General features: G+C 45.4%; 1 protein-coding gene across 2 annotated transcripts in view; it reads left to right on the plus strand.

The window, feature by feature from the left end:
• Positions 1-24373, plus strand: part of LOC144102093 (phosphoribosyl pyrophosphate synthase-associated protein 2) — a 65616-nt gene that overhangs the window by 7160 nt on the left and 34083 nt on the right. Inside the window, exons 2-3 of one of the 2 annotated variants that reach the window (XM_077635376.1) lie at positions 6248-6300; positions 19544-19567. In XM_077635376.1, the coding sequence (XP_077491502.1) occupies positions 6248-6300; positions 19544-19567 (77 nt within the window). The remainder of the gene's footprint in view (positions 1-6247; positions 6301-19543; positions 19568-24373) is intronic. The other variant, XM_077635377.1, reaches the window with a different exon arrangement.

Here is a 24373-nt window from a genome sequence, read left to right on the forward strand (position 1 = left end):
AGCCATTATCACTATATCGTCCGCATATATTAGTCCCGGTAATGTCTGTTTAATCAATTCCCCTTGCTTGAAAAAAGATAGGTTGAAACCTAGTCCGCTCCCCTCTAGCTTGGCCTCCAAACCTTGCAGGTACAACATGAACAACAAAGGGGACAGAGGACATCCTTGTCTAAGCCCCCGCTGTATCTCTACAGGCCCTGATACATTTTTTTCCCATTTTATGAGCACTCTGTTACCTCTATATATATCTTTTAAAAGATTAATTACTCCATTTTCCACATCCAATGTGCCCAATATGTCCCACAAATGCTCCTGAGTAACGTTGTCATAGGCTCCCCTAATATCCAGAAATGCTAGCAATAAGGGCCTATGTTCCTTTTCCGCAATTTCTATACACTGTGTCAATGAAAATAGATTGTCCTCCAACCTTCTTTGTTTCCGGAACCCATTCTGTAGTTCCCCTAGCACCCCCTCGTTCTCCACCCAAGCCTGCAGTCTATCCTTTATAATTTGCATCACCACCCTGTAAACCACAGACGTCACTGTTATGGGGCGATAGTTACTTACGTCTGCTTTGTCCCCCTTTCCCTTATATATCATGTTCATTCTACTTAATCGCCATTCATCGGGGACTTTCTCATCCACTATCATTTTGTTCACTACCTGTATTAATGTTTGCTTGGATTTTGGTCCTAACTTCTTTATCAACATAATCGGGATACCATCTGGTCCTGTTGATGTGCCACTAGGAACCTTCTTCTCTGCCCTTTCCCACTCTCCTTGCTCAAGTGAAGCTATTGCTGTAACCGGTCTATCCTCCTTCGATAAATTATGTACCACGTGCTTTGCTGAAAATTTTTCCGTCATCCTTGTTCCTATGTGTTTTATTGCTTCATCCCCTTCTAGTCGAATACCCTCATCTGTAACAATAAACCTTTGTTCTAGCCTAGTTTTATTACTCATTGCATTTAGATATTTCCAGAATTTTTGGGCTGCTTTTCTATCCTTTTTATTTACTTTTGACATCCATTGGGCACCCTTTCTTCTAATTTTCTCATTAATCAAATAGGATGCGTCCCTTCTACACTTTATGAAGGTATCCCATTTTCTGTCTACTTCGGGTTTTGGTTCCCCCCTCTTCTTGGAATATCTGTGTTCCCTGGATGCTTCCTTGCGCTTTTCTATTGCCCTCTTGACCTCCTCATCCCACCAACTCTTGGGTTTGCATCTTTTCCCTTTTAGCTTTACTCCCACCTTAGCTAGCTCTAGCTCCAGTAATCGAGTTAATTTGGTATAAGTCCATTCTGTTTCACTATCCTCAAAAATTACTTTCTCGATTTGTTTGGCTGCTACTTCCAATTGCTTTTCTGAGTAAAAATTTCCCCCTGATTGTTTATCTTGATTCAGTCCTACATTGCTTTTTCTTCTGAAGCTCAACTTGATACGCTTGTGGTCACTACCTAGACTTCTGGAACCATCTTCATCTATGCTCATTACCCCTAATCTGTTATACATCCTCTGTGACATTAGTGCATAATCTATCGTCGAGTGCAGACTCCCCGCCTCCCATGTTATGAGCCCTTCACACTTCTCGGTGCTGTTGCATACAACTAAATCATGCCTGTCACACATGTCCTGCAGCATGCTTCCTGTCGAATCCGTGTACCCATCCAGGTCTTCTATGTGTGCATTCATGTCGCCTAATATAATTATCTCGCCCTGTCCTCCTAGCTCATCAATGTCGCTTGCAATACATTCTAACATTTTCCTGTTTTCCTCTTTGGCATTAACCCCTGTCCACAGGTATACAAAGCCAAGGAGTGTTTGCTTGCCTGCCACTGTTCCTTTTAGCCATAAATGTTCCCTGCATCCCAGTCTAACCCTTTGAAAATTCATACTTTTATGAATGAATGCCCCAATTCCACCTCCCTTTCTGCTGCCCTCTGTTCTATTGCAATATTCCCATGCGTAGTCTGGGTTACAGGGTGGTTGCTCCATGTCTCTAAGATGTGTTTCCGCTAAACCATATACCATTAATTCCTCCTGTCTTAACTGTTCTTCTATTTCCTCCCATTTCAGTCTATTCCTGCCACCTTGCATGTTAATGAAACATATATCTGAATTAACTTGGCCCTGGCGCTTGCGTCTCTTTCTTCCCCTATGGTTCCATTGTCCGTTTGATCTTAATTCTTCCTTCTCTACACTGGTTCCTTCAGAGCTCTGGGTCCCCCCAAAAAAGCTGTTGCCTGGCGACCTATCCTACTACCCACCTTCTTGCCAGTGGCACCACCGTAGTGGATGCCATCCTGTGCAAAAGGGTGGGGCCTAACCTCGTACACTTCCCTGTTGACCTCCATCACCTCGTATCTTAGTCGTCGACTCAATAGCCTAATTACCCGATTAGTCTCCACGACCCTCCTTTCCGTTTCGCGAGCCTGCCTCTGGACCTCTGGGATTGTGCATATGGTCACATGCACACTCTCAGAGGCCTCTCTAAGCCTACGCATCCCCACCTCCAACTGCGTCTCAAGATTCTGGCTCCTCCCCTGCAGCAGCAGCGCCACCTGTACTCTTGAAGAAGAAATAAAAAGTGAGAACATCCTGCGATGAAGTCCGACAGGGAGAGCAGCGGTCGCCAACCCAAACTTTGAAATTAACGACTTCTTTCACCCCCGTGGTGCAACTCGTAGGGTATAAAAAAAGGCAGTCAGGAACGACTAGAGATGGGCAAGACGGCTCACTTCAGTGAGCGGCTCGGAACGGCTCAGCTCACTGAAATGAACCGGCTCATTTGAACGGCTCACTGGCTCGCTTAAATCTGTAAGGGTGATTGGGTCGCTCAAGAGCAAGTGAGCCATGGTTCTTTCCTTTCCACTCCCTCTCTCCCCAAGTGCGGCGCAGCGATCCCTTTTTTTCTTTTCATTCCGCATGCTACCGGCTCACACGTCTGGACCATCTCCTTCAAGCACGTCTCTAGCTCTTTTTTTTTCTCTTCCTTGCTACCGCCTCATCCGCCTGGCCTGGCTCCCTCGCTCACTCCAACACCCTCTCCACCGCGACGCGGCTTGCGGTGAGCACTTCCCCGAACAGCGCAGGGACCATCCCCTCCTGTCTTTTGAACCGCTCTTTGGGAAGAACGAGTGGTCCGCACTTTGCCAGAAGACCCGGCTCTGACTGAACAAGTCGGCACGGCTCCCTGAACGAGAGAGAACTGGTTCTCCAAAAGAACCGACTCTCTGAGCCCGTTCTCTCGTTCAGTGAGCCGTGCCGACCAGTTCAGTGAGAGCTGTTCTTTTGGAAAGCCGGTTCTCTCGTTCAGTGAGCCGTGCTGAACCGTTCAGTCAGAGCCTCTGACTGAAAGGTTTGGCACGGCTCACTGAACGAGAGAGAACTGGCTCTCCAAAAGAACCGGCTCTCAACCAACTCGCCCAGAAATACGCACTTTGCCAGAAGACCCGGCTCTGACTGAACGGGTCGGCACGGCTCACTGAACGAGAGAGAACCGGCTCTCCAAAAGAACCGGCTCTCAACCAACTCGTCCAGAAATACGCACTTTGCCAGAACAGTCGAAGCCAAGGGACTGGTTTCGACTCTTACAAGGAAAGGCGGCAATGCTGTTGCTTTCTCGCACTGCTAATAGATGGCGCGTCGATCGCACCTGGCAGAAGAACCGGCTCTGACGAAACGGTTCGGCACGGCTCACTACAACTAACTGAACGGGCTCTCCAAAAGAGCAGCTCAAAAGATCCGGCTCACTCCTGAGCGACCCATCTCTAGGAACAACGGGAGGCAGTAGTCCCAGAGTTACAAGGAAGCGTTGGCCCTACCCCTCTCTTCCCTAAGCTTGCCGTGGACTGTCGGAGTCAGCGTTGCGGTACTGGTGTCCACCAGAAGCCCTCACTGATCCGATGGTTCATGTCCGAGGCAGTGTAAGTATCCCGTGCTCGGATATGCGGACTGAGTTGTGGCACTGGTTGCATACCGGAGCCCTCGTTACTTCCACGGCCTCCGATCAGCTTCCCTAATCGTTCACATCAGCGTCCTGCTGCGTTAATGTTTATCCCCTGCTGTCGGACCCTGAAGAAAGTTGTTGGACTCAATCAACAAACCCCTGGGTTCTCTGAGTTGCACAACCCTCCGTCGCAGTCAAGGGTGCTCCCTACTACCCGCGACAATGTCCGCTAATAAAGTATGGTAACTGTACATCGCAATAAATGAGCAGAAAAGCAGACAAGGACCGAATTTGCCCATGACGAGAGAGGGCTTTCTCTTCATGCCGCCAAACATAGCCAACCGTGGTAAATAATTTTTTTACGTTTGACAGACACGATTTTTAGAGCAAATATTCTTGCAAAAAAGTTGTTAATTCTTAAAATACTACACTTTAGAAGCTTCTTTTTTCACATTGTGAAAAATAGAAATGTTTCATTAATAGAGCCTGCTATTGCAGGACGCACCCTATATCCGTGCATAGGGTATGTTCATGCCGCGAGAAACTTGCTAGATCCCCCACTTTTCTATGAGAAACTAGTTTGCACGCACAAGTGCCGGCTCTTGGCTTGTCCTGGCGCTGCATTTACAAATTCTGCCAAGAGAAACGAATTAGGAAGCCAAACCTCTCCTACCACAAGTAAGTGACGGCCGTGTTCATGCTGAGAAGTGCGACATGCGAGTATTTGCTTGAATTAATTCATGAAGTGGAAGTTGTTCCTGCATGCAATGCGCGGCCACCGCCAGTCTTCGAAATGAATCGTATGCAGTCCTTGGTGAGTACGGTTAACATAAGTTGCGCCTGTCGAAGTACTTAATTTTGATGTTTTAAAGTTTCTCCGAGACTCCTACAAGAAATCTGCAGAGTAGTCAAAGCAGCGGACTGTTGCATTCTCAGTTCACAAAAAAAAAAGAACTTGCTTCCTTCTTTAAGATTTCAATGCACAGGTAGCTGAGGTTCCCACTGAGTAAAACCCAGCTTTGCTGCATAAATGGCTACCAGTGAGGGGTCGAGGCCTAGCAGGCACCAGCCACTGTTCTCAGATCCCTTTGAGTCAAGCGCCTTCGGATGCTTCGGATCTCAAATGAATTGCGTGCGTAGCTGCAGTACGCAACCACAACGCACACAAAACATCAGCAAATTTAGAGTGGTGAAAATGAAACTGCGCAACCAAAAAAATCGAATCTGTAGCATAGTCAGCAAGCCACTAGATGTCAATCCAGTTTGCTGTCTTCCCAGCAAGCTTCGGGCGTCTGTGGTGGATGAAGTGAAAAGCCGCCAGCTTTCTATGGTTTCTGCAGTTGGCAACCTACGGCGCTGGTGGGCTGGCTTTTGGTAGAATTTAGCAGCCAGTTTATGAAAAGGAAAATTGGTTTTTGGGGAAATGGCGCAGTATCTGTCACACATATCAGGGACACCTGAACTGGGCTGTAAGAAGGGATAAAGGAGGGACTAAGAGAAGAAAGGAAGAAAGAGGTGCCGTAGTGGAGGGCTCAGGAATAATTTCAACCACCTGGGGATTTTAACATGCACTGACATCACACAGCACACGGGTGCCTTAGCATTTCGCCTCCATCGAAATGCGGCCACCGCTGTCGGGTTCGAACCCGGGTACTCCGGATGAGTAGCTGAGCGTCCTAACCACTGAACCACCGCGGCGGGTAATTCGCACTACTGTGCGCACATAGAGGAAGGATAGCATACCTGCCAACTCTTCTGATTTTTCCGTAAGATGTACAAATATTGAATATCTTACGATTTTACGAATCTTGCCTAAAATGTTACGGGAAATAAATTTTATTTGCAATAAACATTTAAAATTCTGCAAAAAGAAAGCGCCATTTGCGGTGGTAACCTTGCGCCATCACAAGCGAGGGATATGTATACCATCTGTGAAATTGAGAGCAGCAGCTGGAACATTGTACAGTAAAACTTTGGAACATTGTACAGGTTAGTGATGCAAGTCACTCGTCGACCCATATAAGGTGGGCACCTGGCGTGACATATGGCAAGGGTGTTCTTACCAATCAGCATGGCTCAGGGTGCCTGTTTCCCCATTTACCCATTTCTTCCTCCCACTCCCTTGTGTTACGACGCAACCGATGACTCTGCATAGCTGGGAAATGTGGCCTTAACCGCTCCACTGTGAAAACATTACTGCAGGTGTCATGGCATTTGTTTGCGAGCCCACCATTAGTGGTAGCATAAAAATGCATTTCACTGAAACTCTGTTCTTCCTCCCCATCTCTTTCCCAGCCGCCTGGGAATCCGGGTCGGAAACTGCACCGTCGTCCACTCGGCCAACCGAGGTAAGCCCACCCTCTTCCAACCAAAGCAGGCACTGGCATGCTCGGAAGCACCAAAGTTAGTTGACCGTGGAAGCATGCTGTGTTGTAGGCATGCACGGGAATGTTCCACAGCATCGTAGAGCATTGTGGTCTTGAGAAGTTTCTCAGCTGTGTTTAGTTGCACGGCTTTCATCCTTCCACCCATTTTCAGCAGTAGCCATGTCTTCCCTTTCCCATTATCCAAGCAACACCCCATTTAAAACAGGCCTTCTCGCAGGATGTTTTCAGATTGACTGCTGGAAATGCTCACAATTATAATTGAGTCTCCTATGTTCTGTGCCTTTCTACCAAGTGGGAGCTAAAAGAGGCTAGATATTTAGAGCTTTGCAGTCAGGCCATTCACATTGAAGTAGGGTCTTTTCTATAATTAGGGAAATGTGTGGGCTTTGTAGCATCACAGGGGCCTTCATTGGTCGTTCTTGTTTGTTGAGGCTGTATGGTAAGTTGCAGGTGTACCTGCAGCTTCTCTTGCCTGTGCACACGTTTCCCAGTGTATGAAAACAAGTTGCCCAAAATCCTGTGAGTGCAGCAAGAACCCCTATCTCAATACTTTCCTATCTGGCAGGTAGAACAACTCAGCTTCTAAATGGCCTGGCTTGGGTCGGATCGTGGGGCCTAACATAGCCTCACCTTGGTGGGGGGCTTACTGGATGCCCTATGCATGGCAGGCAGAGACTGGGAAGTGCATTAGGAGTTGGTTTTCAACATCAGTTCCAGTTTCTGTCCCAACTAGCAGTCCATTGTTTTTAAAAGCAATAATGGCACTGCGCTGAAATCTCCATAGGCTTGTTCTTGATAAGTGAGATGCATTGAGGTATGAGGTTTAGTGGCTGCACAGGAGGGCTAGGTTAGACCTAGTACAATTAAACCTTATCACGGTGAAGCCGATGGTGTTGAATGCTGAGCTTCACTGACTTTATGAAGAATAGTGAACGAAAACATTAGAGAGAAAAGGGAACTGCAGAATGAATCCTGCATCTACATCCACTTTTAAAAAAAGACACTTTTTGGACAAGAACCATACAGCCATTTCGCACAAGAAAATATGCGTGTGGAATGTAAACAGCAATTCATGTGTACACCTTTTGTGAAGCTGAAAAAGTCTTCTGTTATACCTGACTCGCAAAGAAATACAAAGCAGCTACAGGAGTAAGGGAAACTGCGTGGAAAATAATTACCACCAGAAAACATGGCAAAAATAATGCAAAAAGAAACAGCATTGAAAAAAGTTACAAGATTGTGCACAAGTAAAACTAAAATGGTAGGAAAAATGTGGAATGCATGCTTACACTCAAACCTCAACTCAAAGAAAACCTTCAAGGAAAGAAATCCGATGTCGGTAAGTGTGATGGGCAGCCTGCTAATGCATTCAGTCATTTAGTAAAGGCTTTTATCATCTCCCATTCTGTCTTTTCTTCACCTTGCTTCAAAAACATTGTTCCAATGAATTTAGGTCTGCATCTGCATCAATAGACACACTACATGTGGTACACACGTACAGTCTCATTCATTCTTTGGCACAGACCAGGGTGGAAGAGAGAGAGGGGCTCTGATGGCACGACCAGGCTGTGGCGAGAGAGAGCGGCCACAGTGTGACCGGAAGTGACCACCACCGCTAGGGGCAGCACATGTTCCGGTGGCTATGCTTTTCGCCAATATTGGGGGATACACATGGTACTTATGCAGAAAATTTTAGGCTTTGCTCAGCATTTAAAGAACCCAACCTTGAGATGTGCCTGTTTTCATTAATTAGCAACCTAATTCTGAGCAGGCGGAAACTTTTATACCGCCTACTGCCTAGATGCCTTCATTTAGCTGGCGACACTGTGCTCGCTGCCTTGGAGCATGCATCGGAGGCACTTTTTGCAAATTGCTGCTTCGTCTGGCAGATTAAGAGCTCCATCACGACATCATGCCGCTGATAGCAATTCATGATTGGGTGATCGGCGGCTCAGCTAACAGGCATGCTACAATATGCTGGACCATCTCGCTCATTTGCTTCAATTGAGAGTGCAAATGTGTGCTCTGATTCATCTTCCATGTTTTGTGCATTTGGCTACAGCAACAAGTTCATGATTATGCACTAATATGGGCAAGAAGTGCCTTGTACCTGCCTGCAATAGCAACTGCGTATCCTCCAAGAAGCAGGTACTGCTCTTCAGTGATCCCAAAGACAAAGCTTTTTAAGCATGGCGAATGGCTATTCCTCGTAGCGACCGTGTTCTCCAATTCACTGACCATGTGTGCAAAAAGCATTTCGACAGTGATTACATCAGCAATACGATGTGTCATGCGGTTCTTTCATCGGACGCAGTTCCAGTCATCTTTCCGAATTGTCCCAGCTCCCTGTCAAAGCCCTTGAAGAGGAGGAAAAGGCCCACGAGCAGAGAACCAAAAGATGCCTGTGTAAAAAGGATGGTGTCAGAAAGTGCCCCAGGTGTCAGAAAGTGCTGCAGGCAGGGGGGCGCCTGCAGCTTGCAGGCGTCGCGACGGTGAGTGGCGACACCCCGCGGGTTCCCGAGCATTCGCAGGGACATCCCTGCAAGGGGATAATGGTGAACTGTGCATCACCACGGACCCGAGCACCCGCGCCTCGCCGTGCGTGGCATCGCCGTGTCCGGGGAAAAGGGGATCCTGGTGGTTGAGCCGATGCCGAGCGTTTGGACCCTTAAGGCCCCTTGGCGGAGGCAACACACCACTTTGGCCCCAGCTTCCTGCAGACAGCACCTCCGGCCTGACCCGACCGGGGGGAAGTCGCCTTTTCCTATCCTCCTCTCCATCTTTCACTTTCCTATCTCTGTCTCACAACTCTCCTTTATCTTACTCACTTGTTGGTTTTTCCTGTTTTCCTGGCGGCGAGGGTTAACCCTGAGTTGAGTCATATTTGGTTTTAGTTAAGGTGTACAGCTGGCGTGGGCAAAACTTGCTTTCAAGTTCCTGTCCCGTCCCCTTGTTGGACTCCGTGGTGGGTGGCTGGCACCATGACCGAAAAACTAAATTTTTTCATGGCTCCACCCTTATCCAAACCTGATCGCTCTCTAAAAAGGGGGCGGAACGAAGCAGCTGATTTTTTCTCAAAAAAGAGACAAACATTTTCAAAGTTCCACGTAATCCACAGTGAAATTGACGGAATACAGGCAAGAATAATATTCCCATTCCTTGTGTCAAAATGCTTAACCGATACCTTGGGCCCTGGCTACAAGGTCTCAAAAATGTCCAGCGGCGACTTACTTCTTGAGCTGCGCGACAGCATCCAGTGTTCAAAACTTTCCAACATTGCGTCTATAGGGGACATCTCTGTCTCAGTAACCCCCCACCGATCTCTAAACACAGTCCGAGGTGTAATCTCGGAATCAGACTTTATCCATATCACAGAAGCTGAAATGCTTGAAGGGCTTACCGACCAGAATGTAATCGACGTTCACCGAATCAAGATCCGCAGGGATAACAATAGATACCAAACACATGGTCCTCACATTTAATACCAGTACCTTGCTCGAAACGATCGAAGTTGGATACTTGAAAGTCAACGTCAGACATTATATACCCAATCCCCGCCGATGTTTCAACTGTCAAAAGTTTGGCCACGGCTCACAAAGTTGCCGCGGCCGCAAAACCTGCGCGAAATGCGCTTCGAAAGACCAGCATTCTGAGGAATGTGACGCAGCACTGCGCTGCGCAAACTGCGAAGGAGACCATGCAGCGTACTCCAGGGCATGTCCGTCCTGGAAAAAAGAAAAGGAAATAATTACCATAAAGACAAAAGAAAACATTTCATTCAAAGAAGCAAGGAGGCGTTTTGCGCTTACGAACACATTCTCTTTCACAGCAAAACCCAACTTCGCTGATGTGGTGCGCGGGGGCATAGCACCACACAGCTCTACGGCACCTGCCGAGGCTGCTTTCACAGAGCCAGTGGCAGGGCCATCCACGCCCCAGGCAGGGACAGCGAAGGCTGCTCTGCCACCCTCAAAGCAGGGAGCGCCGGTCCATGGGTCGGCATCCCGCAGGACCTCCCCCCGTCGGGAGAGGCCTGAAACTAACACAACCGCGGGCCCTCCGTGGTTCTCCAGCACTTCGGTTGAGGTGATGGATACAGCACCCACTCCGCCTCCACTACAGAGGCGGAACAGCTCTCTTGAGCGGAAAAAAGACAGGCCCCTCATAACGGGCCCACCACATAAGTAAATCTCCTTTCATTTTCTCTCAAAAACACAAGCATGGCTTTTTTAATTCAATGGAATTGCAGAGGACTTATGCGGAATTATAGTGACATAACACATATTTTAGGGTCAATGTTACCCATAGTTTTATGTCTTCAGGAGACCAATCTTGGTCCACAACATGTACATATCCTGAAACATTATCAAACTTTTAGACGCGATCGCGAGCAGGCAAATCGACTCTCAGGAGGCGTCGCAATTGTCGTCCAAAGCGGCGTCCCTGCTCGAGAAATCAAGCTCAATACAAAACTTGAGGCGGTTGCAGTCAGCATCGTCAGCTATAAAACACTAACAATCTGTTCCGTATACATTCCTCCACATTTTACATTAACAGTCCATGATCTAGAAGAATTGATAGATGAACTTCCAGAGCCATATCTGGTAGTTGGGGATTTTAACGCTCACTCCCCTTTTTGGGGAAGCGAGCGCTGCGACTCTAGGGGGCAAACAATCGAAGATTTTATCCTCTCAAATAACATCTGTCTTTTAAATACAGGAAAAGCAACTTATTGTTGCCCAAGCTCGGCAGAAATGAGCTTTCTCGATTTAGTTTTCGCATCACCATCGCTTTTTAACGATTTTAAATGGGATGTTTTAAATGACCCCCCGGGGAAGTGATCACCTACCTATTATCATCAGCCTCTCATCGTCTACTGCAGTCATCCCCACAAGACCACGGCACTGGAAACTTCACCTCGCCGACTGGTCACTTTTTACAGCAAGTGCCACACTAGAAAAAGAATTTTGTGAAGACCTCACCATCAACGAAATTAACGAAAGGTTTACTACATGCATAATATCGGCCGCTACACTAGCCATACCACAAACAACAGGACTCGTGCACAAAAAACATAAAGTATGGTGGACACAAGAATGCACATTTTCAAAAAAACAACAAAATAAAGCTTGGGGCTCTCTGCGTCGGTATCCCACAGTGGAGAACTTGATTGCCTTTAAGAGGGCCAAGGCCAGAGCGCGATTCGTTCGGAGAAATGCCGAGAAATCCTCGTGGCAGAAATATGTGTCCTCTATAAACAGCTCAATAACCTCAAAAAAAATGTGGGAAAAGGTTAGAAGATTCAGTAGTGACCATACCCCTTTCACACTTCCTCTATTGACTACACCCGGGACACAAACATTAGAAAAACAGGCCAACATACTAGGTGAGCATTTTGCTGAAGTTTCCAGTTCGTCCAATTACACAAACACGTTCCAGAAGTACAAAGCAATAGCAGAAAAACAAAAACTTCCATTTGCAGCAGGTATGCACGAGGACTACAATCAATCCATCACACTCCAGGAATTGATTAGGGTATTATCTTGTGGTAAAAAGACAGCACCAGGCCCAGATAATGTGCATTACACCATGCTTGCCTATCTCTCTGAGGCTGCCGTGCAGGCATTGTTGAACTTCTTTAACAAAATATGGACAACTGGGAATACACCTGGGGAGTGGAAGAAAGCAATAATAGTACCTTTTCTGAAACCCGGAAAACAACCAACAAGTCCTAACAATTACAGACCGATAGCCCTCACCAGCTGCATCGCTAAATCTTTCGAAAGCATAGTAAACATTAGACTGACCTTCACACTTGAATCTCGTCGACTCTTAGATTTACATCAATGTGGATTTAAGAAAGCATGCTCGACCACTGATCACCTTGTCCGCCTAGAAAACACCATCAGGGAGGCGTTTATTTACAAACAGCACTGTATCGGTGTCTTCTTCGATTTGGAGAAGGCATATGATACCGCGTGGAAGTTCGGCATCCTCCATGACCTAGCAGATCTAGGGATCCGCGGCAGGATGCTGAACTGCTTGAACGACTTCCTGACTAACCGCACATTCAGAGTCCGTCTGGGAGCAACTCTATCAACGACATTCACCCAAGAGAATGGCGTACCCCAGGGATGCATTTTAAGTACGACACTCTTTATAGTAAAAATGAATTCTTTGGCCAAAGTAATACCTAAGTCCGTAATGTATTCAGTTTATGTAAATGACATACAGATAGCATACACTTCTTCCAACATACTGTCCTGCGAGAGACAAATACAAATCACTCTAAATAAACTGGCTGCTTGGGCAGAGAAAAATGGATTCAAGTTCTCCCCTCAAAAAACAGTAGCTGTTTTATTCTCATTACGACGAGGCCTACAGGTCGATCCCAATCTGTGCTTGAATCAAACCACACTGCCAGTCAAACAGGAACATAAATTTTTAGGCGTCACTTTTGACAAGAAACTTACATTTCTGTCACACATTAACAACCTGAAAAAGAAAGCATCCCAAGCCCTCAATGTATTAAAGGTACTCTCGCGAAAACGGTGGGGGTCCGATAGAGCATGCCTATTGCAAATATATCGCTCTTTGGTGCGCTCCAAGCTGGACTACGGGTGTGTGGTATATAGTTCGGCAAGAGCATCCTACTTGAAACGACTGGACCCTGTTCATAATCTTGGTTTGCGCCTATCAACTGGAGCTTATAGAACATCCCCGGTAAAGAGTCTTTACGTTGAAGCTAATGAGCCCACACTACAGGATAGAAGAGTCACACTAACATGCACGTACATCCTAAAAATCCGTTCTCTCCCTAAACATCTCTGCTATCCCATTGTTACCAAGTGCCCATCTAGGAGATTATTCAATAATAAACCACATTTTATCAGGCCACTAATAATGCGCTTTGAAGATAAATGTGAAGACTTAGCAGTGCTGGACGCCCTACCTAATATTGCACAAAGACATGAATATCTACCACCATGGTACAGCCTTCCTTCGGTGTGTGACTTCACACTGACACACGTAAACAAAGAGAAAATACCACACAAGCACATACTGCAAGAGTTCTTTGCACTACAAAAAAAATATGACACCTACACTGAATTTTACACTGATGGCTCAAAAACAGAAAGTCATGTCGGAAGTGCAGTAATTCAAGGAACAAATGAAAAAATGATACGATTGCCACAGTATGCATCGGTATTTACTGCGGAGTGTTATGCCATATTTGTAGCTGTAGAACAAATAGTAAAACAAAACATAAAAAATAGCATCATTTACACCGATTCACTGAGTATGCTAAAAGCGCTGCATTCTACAAACGCTGCTGAACCCATAATAGGAAAAATCATACATAACATAGTTAAAATTACAAAGCAAAAACATAACATTATATTCTGTTGGGTCCCTAGCCATGTTGGAATTTTAGGTAATGAGAGAGCAGATGCTTGCGCAGCACAATCTAGAATTGGCCATATAAAACAAGTTAACATACCACAGGGGGATTTTTCTAAATTACTGCACATTAAACTCAGGAATAAGTGGCAGATTGCATGGGACGAACAAACAAACAACAAACTACATTCTATAAAACCTGTTTTGGGAGAATGAAGATCATGTACACATCAGGAGCGTTTCATAGAAGTTATTTTGTGTCGACTACGCATTGGACACACACACCTTACTCACAACTTCTTACTGACAAAAAAAGGCAAACCTCTCTGCGAAATGTGTGGCGATGAACTCACGGTAAACCACATTTTAATTGTATGCAAAAAACTGGAACAACTGAGGAAAAAAATATTTCACAACATTGTACAATGAATACATCCCACTACACCCCATGTTACTTTTAGGAGATCAAGCACTGGTTGATTTTTCCAGCATTTTTAAATTTCTCAGAGAAGCCAATGTTTTATACAAACTTTAGATATAAAAAGCGTAACCTTTAACAAAAGCTCTAACCGTGTGTTTGGCGCATCATAGCCTCAGTTGCTTTTGCGCCATTAAAATCAATATAACTAACAATATAACTAGCATACGTTGACGAGAGCTGGCAGCACAAGGAATGCTTTACATGCGTCAAAAGCAGCAAAGCGACTTGTAGTCACTGTGCTCGTTTGTGGCATACGCTTCAAACTCATCAAAAAAAGGCTTCTTGCAGGGAGAGAACAGCACAGACGATATAAGTGAATCTGAGTTTCTGGGAGCCCTGACAAAATGGCTGCCATGAAGAGGGCCAGATATACACTCAAGAATTCAAGAAACCGCCTGATTAAGTGCATCCGAAAGCTAGAAGTAAAAAAAGAGCAGCATAGTGCCTGTAGCGTCTGTTATTTCTACATCCGTCGTCTTTCTGTGCTGTTTTTTTTCAAGATGTGTTCAGAGCCCTGGAGGGTATAGGTGAGACTTGGCCAGCTCAACTTGCCAGAAACCCAGCGAACTCTCATTTAAGAACTTCCGTCAGTTATGGAGGCCACTGTTAAAAAGAACCGGCATTAGACTGCTTTGCGGTCACTCTTTTGCCTTCTTCTCCGCATCCATGTTCCTTCAACATACAAGGTACAGGGGAATAACGAGATACTCCCACTCCGATGTGTACCAACCGTGAGAAGGTACTTGAGCGTGGTAGAGACTAAATGTGAGTTTGACCCTAATTTGTTTATTTCATTGAAGAAAAAGATGACCACAAAAGATGCTTTGTAACGGCACGGAATCCTCATATTTGACAAGATTCAAGTTTGCTAAAATATGGCAATTCAGTGGAAAACAATGACATATTCAGGCTATGGTCAGGAAGCACCACAAAGCGAAGAATTGGCTGACCATGGACTGGTGTTCATGTTCCGTTTGTTTGGAGACCAATCACGTTTTTCCCTAGCAAACGTCCAACCTAAGGAAACATCCTTGCCCAGCGCATAAAGAAGATAATATTCCGTTTTGAAAATTAAGGTGTGTTTGTATAGGCATTCGCGTGCGACAACGTTGCGACGAACCATTGCATGTGGAAAGAGTTCAGTCTTAGTGCAACCTTTGGAATGCCTGCATCTCCTTTGTGCACCTTCTTGATGACAACCGGAAAGTGTTTGTCTTCTTAGATGCTGCACATCTGATCAGATGTGTTTGAAATCGTCTGCTAGCAGAAAAGGTCCTGAAGGTGAGGGAATATTTGGGGCCCATTATGACAAGCTTTATATGGCAGACACCAAGGACCCAGAGTGTCTGAGAGCATGCCAAAGGGCGGATTTCTTTCCCTTATCTCAACCAGACTGCTGCTGAAGAGACGAGGGTAAAGGTTTCATGCGAACTCTTCAACACAAGTGTCGTGGATGGGCTTGAGTATTACTATAACAGACGGAAATTCACGCTCGTCTTCAATGACCTATTATTGGAAATAACACACGAAAGTAATTGACAGGATATTTATTGATTTTTCTAAGGCTTATGACCGTGTCGTACCCTCTAAAAAAATTGAAAACTTAAATCTCATCGGTACTAATTTGAAAGCAATAGCATGGATAGAAGCTTACCTATCAAACCACATCCAATATGTCATGGTAAATAATCATGAATCAGAGGACCTGGAAGTGGTGTCTCGTGTACCACAGCATAAGTCTTGTAAAAATGAAGTTCTGCTTGCCTAAGCCCAAGCACGTGTTATCTATAAAAAAAAAAAACAGTTCATGCAAGTGAGTGAGTTCATTTATGGGCTATATGCAGCTTAAAAATCTAAATTTTCAAAGTAGCCAAGCAGTGTTGATGTAAATGCCCCTTGCAACATTTTTTTAACATTGTAAATGAACTCACCCAGTGGTTAGAATGTGTAGCCATGAACATCTCGGTTAATTATTGCACCCCGAAACACACAGCAGAGAACACACAATCATGCTGAAGACATTGCCTACATTTTATTCGATGCCTTGGACCTGACACCCTCCTCATGTGACACATTTAAGTGTATGGGTTTTGAAGCGGTTATTCATCAGATACTTTTAGGTGTCACTTTAACATCATGTAGCAACTACAGCAAAACAGAATTTAAAATAAGGAGCAGATGAAGCATAGGCATGCAGCATCAGCAGCCTGACCAATTACGAGCACCTTGACTGGAAGTAGCTTTCGCTCAAAAAAATAGGAAAGCGGAATAACAAATATCATAATACATCATGTGAAAGCAAAAGGAGCGATCTGTAAAAATTTCAATTCTCAAAGTCTTAATCTCAACAAAATGCAATAAAATTTCCTCCTCAAGATGGTTCTGAAGATCTATGAAACAGTTTTTTTCAACCCCAAATGCATTTCGCACCATTCGTAAAAAGTGTTTGAGGCTCTTTTTAAGCTGGAAAGACAGAGTGCTCCAAGTATTTGTTCGAGGTTTCACAAGCAAGGAAGGGGAGTGAATAAAGCATTTGCCTTCCAGGGAATGGGGTCTGCAAGCCATGGTTTTGCCCAATGAGTTACACACCCACAGTCAGCTTAAGACACTGGTTTATTCCAGACGAAACAAACGCTTTTAAAGGGGCACAGTAGGAACCATAGCGGCAGAGCAGAGCATGCGGTCTAGGCTCTCGAGAGCGCAATGCTCAGACTACTAAGATACGGGCGCTAACATCTGAGTATGGCAAAACAAGCACACTGAGGCGTGAATGGGACGAAGTGGCACAGATAAAGGGGGCTCGAAGCAGTACAGAAACCAGACTGCTTGCACAGCAGCCACTCATGCCAAACAGCTATTCCATCTTTGGAGACAGCTCTTCCATCTTCGGTCTTCCATCCTGACGGCTCGTAGTGGCTGCAGGCAGCATGCCCACATCCCAGCAGCACTCCCGCCAGAATCTCCCATGTGCTGTTCTCGCCATGCTTATCAGGTCATCACTGCTGCGATCACATGCCACATCTTGTGAGCAACAGTTTGGCCTTGTGCCCGTGGGGTGTTTAAATGGATAAAAGGGAGATAACCAATGGTCCTTAAGGGTAACTGAGTGAATTTCAAGGAAAGGGAAGCGCAGCAGTAGCTGGCAGAAAGTTGGGTGGGTGGATGAGATTAAGAAGTTTGCGGGGATAGGGTGGATGCGGCTGGCAAAGGACACAGTTAATTGACATGGGAGAGGCCTTTGCCCAGCCGTGGGTGCAGTCAGGCTGATGATGATTAGCAGGTAACAGGTACTGTGAAATCTAGAAAAGTACATGTGTCACAAGATAAGCATGTGTTATGGGAGATGCCTTTGTCCTGCAGTGGGCATAGTCAGGCTGATGATGACGATGAGAGCCCCATAATGTGCTGGTGTGTGTGTGTGTTGTGTGCGTGTGTGTGTAATCAAAACTATTTAACGCACTCTTATTTTTATTTTGATGTAGCTTTTTTATGTGTACTTGTACATTTTTTTTTTCATTTTAACTTCCTTTTCTGATGCTCAGAGAAAAATTCTTTTTTCCTGCTACAAAGCTGACTCCAATACATTCCGACCATAGCTGATTTAAATGTACTGGACTTTTGACAGTAAGACTGATGTCTTGAGGAGACATGTAACATTCATTGTCCCATGCTTTTCTTTGAGCCCATTGTGAACAATACGCTTACCCATTGTGAAGCAGTTACTATACTGCTGACTCACTGTTGAAAATAGGATGCTTTTGGCTGAGCAAAATAATCATGCTCACTGGTCTAACGGGCAGCCGTTAGTGCCAAGTCTTGATCCTCACCGAAGCAAAAACATCTTTTATGCAGTTTTGGGCAGTTTTCCTGTGACGCGAGGTAATTAGAGGGGTGTGGCATCAGATGGGATAATAGGACCTTGAAAGGGCCGCAGTGAGTGGTCGATTCAAGAGCATCAGTGGCGGAAATCAATACCTAGCGCCCATCTGCTCCTCACCTTAAGTACACTATTTTCACTTTTCATGCTGCTGCTTTTCTGTTGAAAGCAATTAAAATTGCTCATATATACAAGGTGTGCCAGCTAACTTGAGCCAGGGTATAAAAATATGCCGTGGCACTCTAAGACGACGCGATCCGATGCATGTTACTGGCTATTGTATGGAGCAACGCACAGTATTTTTGTATTGGACCTAACTGCATAATTAGTCAAAATTAATTAACCAACTTCGGAAGCAACAAAGGTAGGCAAAAAATTTCAATGAGAAAGTTGTTGAATGGTCTGCGAAACGTCCTACTGAACAGTGTCTGGCTTTCCATCTATTACAGATCGGCTTTTTTTTGCTCTCTGCAGATGCCCGCGAAGTACAAAAATATACCACGTGACATGCCCGCTTGCGCACCGCGACTGCAGTGCTCTCAAACGTTCTGCCCAACAAACAACCAGCTCATTTAGCCGGGCATGCTACTGCTTAAAAGGTGACAGAACTGCGACGCACGTGCTGGCTGTGTGATTACGAGATCGCAAGCGATAAGGACTGTGTCTGCTTGTCGCTATCAAGCGCCAAAAGGGAAGCATACCGCTGGCGTAACTTGCATAGCCAGCTGCTGCATTGCTGCCCTGTAGCCTTTTAAGGGGCAACACACTGGGCTAAAAGGGCTGTTCCTATCCAGAACGTTTGAGAGCACCGCAGTCGCGGCGCGCAAGCGAGCATGTCACGTGGTAGTTTTTGTATTTTGCGGCATTTGCTGTCAGCAAAAAAAAAAAAAAATTGATTGATACGTAATGGATGGAGAGTTGAAAACTTTCAAACAAAAGTTTCGCAGACCGTTCTACAACTTACTCAATTGACCTTTTTCACTTATCTCCGTTGCTTGCGAAATTGGTTAATTAATATAGGCTAATTATGTAATTAAGCACAATACAAAATATAGTATGACATGCTCCATACAATAGCCAGCAGCATGCATTTGGTCGCGTAGTCTTATAGTGCCTCGGCGTATTTTTTAACCCTCGCTAAAGTTAGCTGGGACACCCTCTATATATTTAGCAAGCAGGAGGCTTACAGTCAGTTTTTCTTTATTTTTATTTAAACTGTAAAATGTGTTGCTCTGTACTTTTTGTTCTTTTATTATTTTTTAATGTGACTTTCTTTTGGTAAGCAACAAATGCAGGAATCCTGAAAACGTGTTCTGGTCTTTGGCATTGGGAAGAGGCAACATTTATTTTTCACTGGCTATGCTTGGACTTTGTTAAAGCCTTCTTTTTTGTTCTTTTTTTGTTCCTCTTGTTTTCTCTTTTCCTTCTTCCCCATCTCTTCACAGTTGGCGACCACACAAACTGCGTGGGTAAGCGCCCGAGTTCTGCGAGTGAAACATCATGGGCTTTTGCGTAGACATCCACTCTTGTCTCTGCCCAGAGTCATTTGTCTCTTTGTCTGCTGCCCCTTCACTTCCTTCCTGTAGACGCTTCTGCTGTCAGCTTCTTGTCCGTTTTTCTGTGCAGACTAATCGGCTTTGACCAAGAAACAATGTTGGCTCCATAGCACCCAAGAATTTACTTGGTGCATCTAGAGAGTGTTTATGCTACAGAGTCAAACCACACTGGTAGCATTTGGGTGCATAATTCTTCCATGCCATCGTGTTCCAGGAAAGCAGAAGTATATTAATTGCCATCATGGATGCTTTCAAGTGTCCATATATTCTTGGAAACATCCGTCAAGTGTCTTATTGGCACCAAAATATGTGCAAAGGGCAAAGGGGCAGTGCTTCCGTTTCCAGCCACCAGGTGCCACTGGCATGCAACATGCAGGAAATTGCCAGCAAAGCTATTACAGGGGCTAGTTGGTTGATCATACTGGGAACAAAAGCGCTACAAGCGACACAAAAAGGACACATACACACGGCACAAGCGCAATGATCATACTGGGAACAAAAGCGCTACAAGCGACACAAAAAGGACACATACACGGCACAAGCGCAATGCTGTTTGCGCTTGTGCCGTGTGTATGTGTCCTTTTTGTGTCGCTTGTAGCGCTTTTGTTCCCAGTAGGAAATTGCCAAATAAAATATCTATGATAATTGTAGGGGAAGCTCTTTGTTGTTTGAGGCCAGGACGGGAGTTTTGCGGATTAAGACATATAGAGTCAGGTACCTTGAGATAGACACGTTGTGCATTGCGTGCGGAGAGGAGGAGGGAACGGCTGAACACTTGATACTTTTCTGTAAAGGGCTTCACCCTACAGTGGAAAGCAGCGGGGCTGATTTATCTAAGGCATTGGGGTTTAAGGACAGGGAAGGGAAAGTAGATTTTAAGCGGGTAGAAGTAACCAAGCGAAGGTTATCTGATTGGTGGCTAAAATCAAGAGAAGAGTAAAATTTCATAAGTCATGGCTAGGTGGCTTGAGCCACTGCCCGATTTAAAGGGTTCAGCCGTATCCATCCATCCATCCATCCATCCATCCTTAGACTACTGCTTAATGATGGGAGATTTTTATGGAAGGGCTGAATGTGATGGGAATAGATGAGGAAGGAATAAATAGTATTGGGAGCAACCGTAACGGGTTAATTGTAATGTTTGGTTATGGGGGAAGCTGGACCACAAGAGCAGCACGGAATGCAGCACGGAATTCGGTATATGAATGACCATCATTTGATGACCATGTCACAAGCAGTATAGAAGTGTATACGAAAAGGCTTAAAGAGCTCATGGATGTATGATTGCTAAACAAACTGTTGGAGAGGCAAAAAGAGGCCAAAATGTTGGTGGAACGTGGATATTAAAGATGCAGTATCAAGCTGCCAAGCAGTTCCAGGGCACATCGGAAATCGAAACAAGAAAATAGACCCTTACCAGAAATCGAAGAGAAATGAGAGGAGTGCAGATAGATATCATCCAGGAAAAGATTAAGGGTACAACTGATAATTGGAAGGCAGATATTTGAAGAAGAGATAAGCAGGCTCCTAGAAAGTTCTGGAACCCTCTGGAGGCATGTGGTGCAAATTAATAAGAAATGCACTGGATTATACAGGATGACGAAGGTAACTTTCTGGGAAATGAAGTAGCTATGCGATCTTTTTGTGTATAGTTAGAAGAGACTTTTTAAAGCGTGTGATGATGCCAATTGTACGCAGCTTGATGGAGGCTGCCAAGAGTAAGTTTTTGACGTTGGCAGAGACCAGTTAGATTGGGAAAAAGGGGAGAGAAGGGTACCTTTGCATACTGTAACGGATTTTGACAAAATATAAATTTCATTGCTTGGAAAAGAAAGAAGAAAGACTGTGCACTGCTTTAAGTGGTGAATTGAAAACACAGAAATCATAGCAAGGTAGCGAGAGAGTAAAATGAGCCTGGTATCGCATTAAGTCCTGTAAGTCCTGTAAACAGATCGCATTGAGTCCTGTAAGACTCAAATGATGGCATCAGTATTGCTTAGGATAGCAATGCAAGCCATCAAGGACAGGCTGTAGGACATCTCTGGTTCACGTGCAGGATAAATTTGAGAACAGGTGTGCATACCCGATATTGCATGCACATATAATGCCTTGTTGCGTTAATAGGTTTGCTTATAGCTGTAGCTGTGGCAGGCGTGCTCAGTGCTGGAAATTTTGGAGGATGAACACCAGGGAGGGCGCACTGCAAAGCAAAAATGGGAGAGGTACCACTCTTTGCCTCATCTGCTGCAGTGCCGTAAGAGTCTATTGCACAGAAGCACATACTTCAATCACCTCAAGTTGTTCACCTTGCATGAAATCATCTTTGCTGTTGCATAATACATTCCAAGGGCAGTTAGTTATTAGGCCGTTGCATGCCAAGGTCAATGACACCTCATAAGCACCTGGAGAATCTTTCTTTCTCAAAGGATATCTAGTTTGTGGGCATTGTCGCCTGCAGGCAACGCTGTCGCAGCACTTGTTATGTCTGAGCCATCTTGCACACAGCTGTATTGGGAGCCTTTTCTGTCTACCTATTGGTATCAGTACTGCATTTTTTTCATTACCAAGAATTTTGTGCATGGGCCCTCGCGAACCTGGAGAGTTTCATTGGAAAATGTGTGCGTTGCGAGAGCACTGCCCATCCCTATTCACAATGCATGCCCACCAGAACAGAAGCAGTGAAAGCTTAGAACAGAGCCCTGTATTAGGCCCAGGCACCATTTGTTCTGCCTGCTTCACAGGTGAAAGAGGATGTGATGCAGAAGTACCTGTGTGAGCGGAACAGGGTAAGCAGGACAAAGGAGAAGTCGGGGCATTAAATGAAATAGGAAACATCCGCAGCCATTTCCAGACTACTGTGTCCTGTTCACTGTTGCCTGTCCCACCCACATTAACACCTTAGTTCAGTTAACGTTTTGCAGCCAGTGGAGTTTGCTTTGGTGCAATGCGCATGCCTAGTGCACTGGAGTGCTGTGGCAGGCCTCCTCTTAGCTATGCCCAGCAAGTGCAAGGAAGTGGCTCAGGGAGGCTGTTTGCGGCGGCGTCTTTGACAGAGTCACTGGCTGTTTTTGAGGCAATATTTGAGTGCAACTTATTTCGCCTGAGGAGGAGCCAAATGCATCAGGGTAGCCAGACTGGGGCACTGGGTGTGCCTTCAGTGCATCACACTGGCCATAGTGGGGGCAAGCAGAAAGTGCAGCTACCATTCGTTTGCGGAGGTAGCTCGTTCAGTGACGCTGGGGGAGTGATCCACAGGGAGCGAGTGTTGCTGTGGCAGTCAGCCTGCCTGTTCCTTGTGGCATTTACGAAACCATTGCCTGTTTTCAACCCTGCAGTGCCGAACGATCAACTTCCAGGATTTTGTAACTGACAGTACGTCCATCGCAGAAATGTATTGGTCTGATGGACTCATTAAGAAAGGTGTGATTGTGGCATAGTTAAATCTGAGCTAATCTTTATGGTTACTGAACTTTAAGGACAATGGAACTGCTTGTAAATACATGGGTGTGTACAGTAAATCGGGAGGAAAATTCAAGACTTCTTCATCAGCGGCTAATTTAGCATTATGACCACCAAAATTTAGGCTGTTCTGCCATTAGGGTTAGCTTTTGTGTGACTATAACGTCTATTCACTTTGGGTGTGCTTGCAGCACTAGTTAAAGGAGTGCAGCACTCTCACATTCATCTTGCACTAGTGACTGCATATACTGTGTTCAGTACGTAGCAATTAACGCTGCCTAAGCTAGCGCGCCTGTCTGCGCAGGCTAAGTCCACGCCCAAAAAGTAGTTCAAAATACAACCAAAGTGAGCATAGGCTTATTTTGTTGCAGCAGATCTCAAGTATCGTGACTGACAACCTTCTGCAGTTCATTTTACCTCTTCCCACATTTTCGTCCTTTTAGTCATCGAGACTTTGAGAACTAAGAATGACATGTGGGGAATGATAAACAGCTGGTAGGGCGAATCGCGCTGACTCCATCCGTGCCTAAAAAGTAGTTCACTCTCAGTGAAAATTATAGCCGGAGGGGCCGAACACTGAGCAGCTCACAGCTTAATTCGTGATTCCCATTGCTAGCACTTCATTTTATATCGGTCTTTGTTTTCATCCAAACAATGACCCAGGTATTAAGAAGAACGACTGACATGTATGGGAGCAAAATGGTTGTGTGGGGCGCTACTTCCGCAGCCTCTGCAGTGTATGGAATGGAGTATAGAACTCTTGAAGACCTGAGTGGCGAAGTCGAGCCACGGAGGCAGCATTTCATTGCATATTCGTAAATCGTGTATGTGCATACAGCCACTTTTTGCAGGAAAACAGCGATTTTCTGGGGCTGGTTCATAGCAGATCTTCATTGCAATTTGCTGTTTGAGAATGCTTTCATGTTTAGAGGCCATTGTGGGCAGCACGCAGCTGGCTGCATTTTGGTGATGACGCCAAGGCAACAAATTACCAGGCCTGCGTTCAACCATTCGTTTCGGATGCAGCCAGTATCAGGCTGCACTTGGAAGCTCCTGAAATGGCACTGCAAATTGACGACAGCACGGCAGAACTTTACAGAACTGGTGCAGCAAGTGCAGCTAAATCGAACAGACCTGTATTGTTACGTGGTGGAAAGTCGTGGCATGTCATCACAGATGGTAGTGATACAATTTATTTATTGGCTGTGGGCTTAGCACAAGCGTGCCATCCCACACCACTGCCCACTTGGAGTCTTCTAG

The sequence above is a fragment of the Amblyomma americanum genome, chromosome 8 (genome assembly GCF_052857255.1).
Source record: "Amblyomma americanum isolate KBUSLIRL-KWMA chromosome 8, ASM5285725v1, whole genome shotgun sequence".
In the NCBI taxonomy this organism is placed as follows: Eukaryota; Metazoa; Arthropoda; class Arachnida; order Ixodida; family Ixodidae; genus Amblyomma; species Amblyomma americanum.